We start from the raw sequence: 8,251 nt of genomic DNA on the forward strand, positions 1-8,251 counted from the left end.
CGTATGTGCATCATAATGGTGGGATAAAAACTTTAGCTCATCCATTTTTGAGTATCATGTCTTTCCTAAGGTTTCCTGAAGTACAGTTCTGTCTCTTCCCAATCTTCATCTGGTGACATTAAGTCTCTCATGCCTCTGTAGAATCACGAAGTATGAATAAACTATAATAATGGCAAGCTAGAATAAGTTAATAGATTTATCTTTCAAATAGGATCTTTATCCCTGTTTAGTCTTGTACCTTCGGCCAACCATCCTTTTTATGCAGTATCTCTGTGCTTAGGGTTTTTATCAAAATGCTTAGCAAACGGTGCCTGGTAGCAGCAAGTAACTGTTGTGGAAGTGAATTTTGATTGGATCTTCTCCAGACAGGACTGAACTCCTTCTGCTTATGTTCATTTTAAATTGGAATACAGAGAGGTTTGATACAGCAAAGGGAAAGCTCTTGGCAAGATAAATGGGATGACATGATGTACCACACTGGGAGCCAACACAGTTGTTGCTGTGCTGCAGTATGTGCACTTACTAGTCTGTGTCTCTGCTGGCATGAGTGTATTTGCCAATGCAGATTTCTTCAAGTTCCATGTTCTCCATGGAGAATATAAGCACTAACATAATTTGACTACGTGGCCTTTCATAACCAGGTGTGGTCTGAATTTGAGGCAGTTGATGGCAATCAGTCCACAGGGAAGAAACTCTGCCAGTGGAAAGTTCAGCATGGGACATTATAAAGCTGATGAACATGTTGTTTTTTATCCTGATGTGTTACGTGATGATTTCCTTCCTGCTTGTTCCATTTGCTTCTTGCCATAAATGTTATTTCCAGAATACTTAGTTGGTGGGATGCATACAGAGGTGAAAAAAGACAGCCATTTCCAAAGTGTGGGATCATATTGGAGCCTGTGCTCAGCTGACCTTGGAAAGTTAGCTTCTAACAGAGAACTGAAGACGTTACGTGACAAACCAGCATAGCTCAGTTAATACTTGGGTATCTTAGGGTTGCTGGCCAAAGGGGTTAAGAGGAGGGGTTCTGCTCCTTCTCTAAGGCTGGACTCTGTTCCCAGGAACACTCCAGCTTCTTGGTGAGACTGGCCATGCCATCCTACCGTGCTAATTGGGCCTTCTCTTCGTACTCAGCTTTTGGTGGAACTAAGTTCTCATTCAGCTCACTGGGCAACTGCTTCATTTTTTTACACAGAATGCAATAGTATAGACCAAGATTTTTCAACAGACAAGCCTGTAGATAAGTGATAGAAATGTTTGTGAGCCTGCCAAGTGGCCAGCAGCTTTTGAGCTCATTTTGAAGACCCCTTCCACTATTCTGCCTGAACTTTTATGGCTTAAAAATAAACCCATAAAATAAAAAACTAAAAATGTCTCTGTACAGTTTCATATATCTCTCGTCTCTGTGATTTGCAGGTCAAGTTTACTCACCCTGTAAGTATAACAAAATTTTAACCTAAAGCTACGCCAGCTCATGCAGAAATTCAAAACTGAAACTGAGTATCACACATGAGCATGAAAATGTACCTTACTCATAAACAGATGTGCTGATCTGTGCTGTGCCTGCCAATCTTATCTGGAAAACATAGTGAGTGACAGAACATTTCTAAAAGCATGAATCACTGCATTATGTGTTTATCGTGATTGGTTTTTTTTCTTTTTTTTTTTCATGAGGATGTTGAATCTGCAGCCAATGTTGTTCTCCTTATGTTTTAGGTGCTGTGGCGGTTCTGATCCCTCGCCTAGACCTGGTGATTTCTTTGGTTGGAGCTGTCAGCAGTAGCACTCTGGCACTGATTCTGCCACCTCTGGTTGAAATCCTCACTTTCTACAAGGAAAACCTACGTCTGTGGACAATATTGAAAGACATTTTTATAGCTGTCTTTGGAGTCGTTGGATTTTTGACAGGGACGTATGTGACAGTTGAAGAAATCATTTACCCTGCATCCACAGTTCTGGCTAACACAACTGAGAGCATCTCTGCTGTTTTAAATGCTACAGACTTGGTGGTTGGTTTGAAGTAAAAATGTGATGCCGTGAACTGTTTTGTTCCTTATTGAGAATCCAGGATGGATGGAAGACCTACGTGTGGGATAAATTAAAAGGGATTTGAAATGAATTCTTAAAAAATCACATGTAGGCCTTTCTCCCTCTGTTTATTCTTTCTCTCATTGCTTCAGGTTTACTACCTGAATTAACCCCTTAGTTCTCAATCTTCTCATCTCATTAAAAACTGAATTGATGTCAGGATATAAAATATACATATGGATATAAGAAAGAAATATGATATTAGATTACTTGCAAGACAGAGGAACAGTTTTCCTAAAGAAGTCAAAATGCTTTCCTTCTCAGAAAGGTGGAAGTCTGTCCATTCATCATATCTAGATGCAAAGCCTAGGCACTACTGTTTTCTCTCCAGCCCTGTTTTAAGGGCTTATGTGGAAGTTAAGTGATGCATTGACCTGCTCTTGGCTGTCTCCAGTGGGTGCACCCCCGTGAACCAGAGACACTGGTTTTAGAAATGAAGAACTGTGGTTTTTATTTCCATTCTGAGGACTTTGATGTTTGCTTTGCAGAAGCTGTAGGGTGGTTACAGTTGTGTGACTGTGGTCTCTGGGAGCTGGTTTGTCTACAATCCCAGGGCGTTGTGCAGACTGACAGTGTCTCTCATTCACTCTTTCCACTCTGGCTCCAACTGAAAGGACTAATTCCTCCTAGAATAGGCTAGAGGAACAGCATTACCACTGCTGTTGGTGGGCTATGTGACGGGTAGGGTAAAGACATTTTTTCATGCTGACCATATGAACATTTAAGCTGAAAAATGGACAAGGCTGACAGAGAAACAAGGCTTAGAGGTAAAGGTAGGATTCTTTGTTAGATCAAAAGAGACAGTTAGGTGTGCTCTTTCCATCTTGTGTGATCTGGTACCATGAGCTGCTCAGCATAGTCACATCCAGGCTCCATGAAAATGGCATTCATGGAACTCTCCAGAACCACAGATATTTGACTGCCTAGAGCAGAGTTAGGTTTCAGAAGGGATGAGACACTGCTTTCTAGAATGGAGCTTACGCCATCTTTTCACACAAATAATCTATGGATTGTTTGTGAAAGAACTTATAATTCACAGCACTGTGAAGGGTGGGGGCACAGAGAGTACCTGCTTTGAAGCCCATTCTACCTGCCTGCAGGTTGTCTGAAGATGTTGGTTATCTCAGAACTTGCTTTCAAATACAGCATGGAGAAGTACAAATTACATGAGATGCAGGGTACGCAGATGAAAATATGGATTATTTTAGAAAGTAAATATTTATTTCTTTTGGAGTTTGACTGAAATGTTACAAAATGTTGTTTAGCAGAGCAATATTTATTTAATGATGCAAAAAGATTAAACGCCACAAATAGTGAAGTAGTTTATTTTTGTATACTTTGGTAACTGCTGCCCTAACATTTTTTATTTTGTTCTTAATTGTAACTGTACAAATGTATAAAACCATATTTTTTTCCTTTGCCTATTGCTAGAAGTCTATAAAGTATATTTCTATTGGGACATATAATAATTATTTTCACATGCTTGCATTCTGCCTTAAATAGAATCTAACATGCCCTTACTGATTTTTGATTCTTATCTCCATTTTGGAAGAAGAAAAAGAACACGTTATTGAGTTGGTAATTGGGTAGAAATGAGTTTTGTTCATACGGAGTCCTTAGCTGGAATCCTGCTTTTCAGGGCTCATATTTGACTTTCTGGCTCACATTGCACAGATGAAATTCAGTCCAAACACCAAAGCTATATTTTCAGTCTTTTTTTCATAAAATCACTCTACGTTTTGTACAACAGAACTCTATTTATCATAGTCTTTCTTTCTGTGAGGAAATTCCTTCTCTAAGGGATGTATTTAATTATAACATTCCTCTAAGAAATATGGTATGATAAAACCTCTCCATTCAGATTAACATAAGAATATATGTAATACTTGGTTGTCCTTAATATCTGTCTCAGAAATCTACCATTTGGTAGTCTACCATTTGGCATTAGACTGCTAAAATAATATAGTCCTAGATACATCTATGTTTATACTTTCTGAATGTTTCTCCAGTCATCTACCATGTAGTGACTGTATTTGAGCACTTTTTTCTCCATGCTTGTAAAGACATTTCTGCTAGGAATTTCCACATGTAGTTTGAACTGCCTGCATTTATTTGTTCAAGCAATAGTTCTGAGCAATGCTTTTATTTTTCATTTAGTATGGACAAGGTTAAATATTTGGCAGGACTTTAAGGGCACAATTCCCAATGGGTTTAATGCTATAGTGTCAACTTCTTGTATGAAAGTGTTGCTGAGGAGCAAACAGGTAATTATCAGAGGGGCATAAGGTAGCTTCAGCTTCTTGTCTTAAAGGCTTTTTGGTCTTTAAGCTGTTTGAAAAGACATCAGATGTCTCAGTGTGCTTGGTAATCTGTTGTAAACCATACACTACATAACAATATTGACTATTTCTATAACTATAACAATATGACTATTTCTGTATGGCAAACTTTACTTGATGTAAATATTCAACTGCAACCTGTTTTAGTAGGATTGTTAGAATTTAAACGAAAGTTATTTTTCTTGTTAGTTTTGTATCTTTCTCACAGTGTTTGGAGAACAAAAGATTGTCGAGTCCTTTCATATCATCTCTTCCTCAAGGGCTGTGTCCTAGGGATGTGTCTCACCTCTGAGAAAGCCACGCTGCAGCAGATCTTGACCAGCTCAAAGTGTGGTGGTACTGTTTGACTTGTGCAAGTGAATGCTGACATGAAGATTTGCTGAGCTCAGTAGGTGGCCACGATAGCCAGGTGAATGCAGCAGCGTTTTGAAACTAAGATCACCTGTTTAAAAGCTTGGTAAGTTTGAGGAATTGAGTTTGAGCTGTCAAACTTTGGATGACCTGGTCTAAATACAGATTTTGCTGCTGTGTCCCACCATCAGTCACCTGTGAAGGAGATTTATTGCCATTGATTGGCCAGATATGAAGCAGTGTTTTTATGCAGTGGGTCAATGTTGCTGTGTCTCATGATGTTTTATCTTATGCATCTTTAAAATGTTAGTTAATATGTTTTACACAATGTTTCTCCTACAGTGTAGGATTTTCATTAGTTTAACACTCAGAGCATTTGTGTGGCCTGTTCTTTCAAATAGAAAGATTGAAGGATTGGAATATCTTGCTTTGGATGCCACTAAAATTGTCATTAGTAGAACTAAAATAGAATTACTCTGTCTGAATAATAAGAGTGTTCCCATGAAACATTGCCAAAGATTTAAAAGATGGGAAATCTGACAGAAGGCTCTTGTGAATTACAAGGCTGTTCATTTAGCTTTTAAGGTACTGTAATATAAATTTCAAGTTAAGATGTGGGGAGTGAAACTCCAGATTTAATGGTTATGGTGTACATAACATATATTTAAGAAGGAAGTGTACTTGAGCTCAAGCTAACTTAAACAAAAATGTGATTGGCTTATGTTCTTGACAAGAAACAGAAAGCTGTTGTATTTATATACTGTACATGCAGTTATGTTCAACAATATGATATTGTCAACTGTTCCAAATTAATTTAATTATTAGCTGCATTGTAAGGACCGGGATCATTTTCTTGTCTGTAACTGTTCCTCCTGAAGTACGGGGCAAGGAAGAGGGTGGCTTTGCCTAATGTTCTGTAACTTCAGTCTTTTGCATCAATAAAGACTAAAATAATAATTTCCTCTTAACTCACTGTTATCCTGCCTATCGCCACATTACATCATAGAAGAAATAGATGCCTTGATTCAATATTTACATTTGTTTTTATTTTGATTTTTTTTTTTAATTTTATTTACCCAAGGAGTGCTAGCTAGTTGACTTAGAACTGTCAAACATGCTCTAGAGCTGAAGATTCATTGATAAAAAAAATCTCACTTCAAAGTAATGTGGGCGCTACTGAAAAATCCCCCTTCTGCTCCACAGTTATTCATGAAGGCACACTTACAGTTAGATTTTAGAGGTGCTTTATTAAGTGAAATAAGATCAAAATGTAGAAGGGCAGCCACAGGAGTTCCTGCTGAAATTCCAGTTCACTTCTGAAAAACTGCAAAGAAAAAACTGGACTTTTTGAAACAGGACAAGCTCTCATCATGTTTGGGTATGTACTTGGCCTTAGTGTAAGTATTGGCCTTGGGAAGCATTGGGGTTTGAATAATTAGGATGAAGGAAATTGATGTGAAAGTTCTTCACTTTCTAACTAAAATCGAAATTACTGGTTGGAAGCAAAACCAGCAGTATGAGGTTTAAAGTGCTCTGCAATTATCAGATATCAATTTGGAGATCTAATTTGAAATGTTTCCAATTTTAATCCACGATGCTTTGAAGGTGTGCTTGTCTAGTTATCCAGAGTCATTCAGCCCATTACAGAGTTGCTTGTATAAATACAAGTAAGAGAGAAGCAGTGTACAAATGTCTTGGAGAGTGATCCATCAGAAAATCCAGATTAGAAGAATAAGACATATAGAGTAGTTTGAAAGTCCCTTCACACCAGCAGACAGGCAAACTGGAAGTTTGTCCTTAGGTGATGAATTATTGGAAACACTAAATTCCATTATTCTATATTGGCATGTGGAGAAAAGTAATTTTTAAGAGGCATGCTTTAGCCCTCAGTTCACATTTTAGATTATTTTTTGCCCATGAGACAAAACTACGACTTCATAAACTTAAAAAAAAAGAAAAAAGAAAAAAAATGAATCCAAGAGCATAGGTTTCATTTTCCAATGCTTATGTTTATTAAGATATTTGTTTATTTGCAGCCACAATCCAAAAGGAATAAAATCATTAAAAACTTTTCATCCCTCTCCACTTTCCAGCTCTGATCATGCAATGAACTTTGTGTGCAAGATAAGGTGGTGAACAGCACTTGAACAGGACTTTAAAAGTATCAGCATGAGTATTCAGATGTATCTACATATTCAGACATTCAGACATGTCTACATATCTTGTCATTTTAGTCACTGTTGGGGATCTTGCATCACATTCAACTGTTGTGGCATAAGAAAGGCTTGAGTCTCCTTTAGATCCTGTTCTGTATTCATCTCTGTGATTATGGATTATTAGACAGCAAAGGTCATTTCAAACAGCAGCAGCTATCTGTGGTTAGGTGAGTCGTGGTCTTAGAAAATATCAGTATGAACTTTTATAAAGGATCTAGGGCTTAAGTAAGTTGCTTAAATGTCATTCTTGGTGCCATTTGAGGTGCATCAGGGCATCTAAACATCCATGTGCAGTTTCTGAGCATCATTTGTGCTATCTTCATCCAAACCCATGACACTATTGCTGTTAATAGGTGCATGTCAATGCAGATTAGCAGAGCAACTCGACTCACCAGGGAGAGGATCATCTAATCCCCATGATTGGGCAGGCTCTGGAGGGGTCAGCCTGGCCTATGCAGATCTATTATCAAAGAAATGGCTAAATGTGACCCAGCTGTATACAGGGAACTGGCCTGCCAAGAAAGAGTTGGCATCCACCTCATCAGTTTTATAGGCCACCCTTGAAAGGGCATGCAGTATGTGGGCTTTCCTGCATATGCATCATGTTCTGCAACACGGGCACTACTTTACTTTCATCTCCATGGTTTGTACAGACTTTTCAAAGTGTTTGCATGGCTCTTTGGATCAGATTCAGCTCTGCCTTTTCCCCCACAGGTGACAGCTCTTTGTTGTCTCAAGCATCTATCAGAACATGTAGTATGCATTCAAAGTTCTATGCTGCTGTTATAATTGCTGAATTCCTGTCAGCTTGGATGAGAGGTTTTTATTTATATCTGTAAATAGATATCTTTCATATCCATTTGTTAAAATTCCACATTCTCTTCCTGCCCAACCAATTTGCTTGTGAGTCACTGCTAAGCCTGCATCCACCACTGTTTCCTGGTGCAAAATGCAAGACTCGTTCTGTCCATTGCTCTCAATTTTAAACTGTCATGCTCCTTGTCATCCTGCTGTGGGCTGTTATTATGCTCTGCTTTGTTCATTCAAAACACCTACGTATTGTAAATGTATATCTGAATTAAATTCCTTCCAGAATCCCCAGTTGCGGTGTATTCTGTTGAACACAGTTAGCACAGCTGATTTTAAAAGATGAGAATCGGTGGGAGTTCAAGGACTTGGTTGACAATGACGCTAACAGAAGTGTGCTCTCAGTGGTGGAGTTATCTCAGAACCAAGGTGCCTTCCACTGTTGTTGTG

At 38.4% G+C, this 8,251-nt stretch overlaps 1 protein-coding gene across 2 annotated transcripts in view; it reads left to right on the top strand.

The window, feature by feature from the left end:
• The window catches only part of SLC36A4 (solute carrier family 36 member 4), a 98,289-nt gene extending 92,602 nt beyond the window's left edge, over positions 1-5,687 (top strand). For both annotated transcript variants that reach the window (XM_042839266.1, XM_042839270.1), the window contains one exon: positions 1,717-5,687. In XM_042839266.1, coding sequence (XP_042695200.1) covers positions 1,717-2,024 — 308 coding nt within the window. In that variant the 3' untranslated portion in view covers positions 2,025-5,687. The remainder of the gene's footprint in view (positions 1-1,716) is intronic.
• Positions 5,688-8,251: the final 2,564 nt, after the last annotated feature.

The sequence above is a fragment of the Centrocercus urophasianus genome, unplaced genomic scaffold (assembly GCF_019232065.1).
Source record: "Centrocercus urophasianus isolate 14NV4802_14NV808 unplaced genomic scaffold, USGS_Curo_1.0 seq_9, whole genome shotgun sequence".
Taxonomy (NCBI): domain Eukaryota; kingdom Metazoa; phylum Chordata; class Aves; order Galliformes; family Phasianidae; genus Centrocercus; species Centrocercus urophasianus.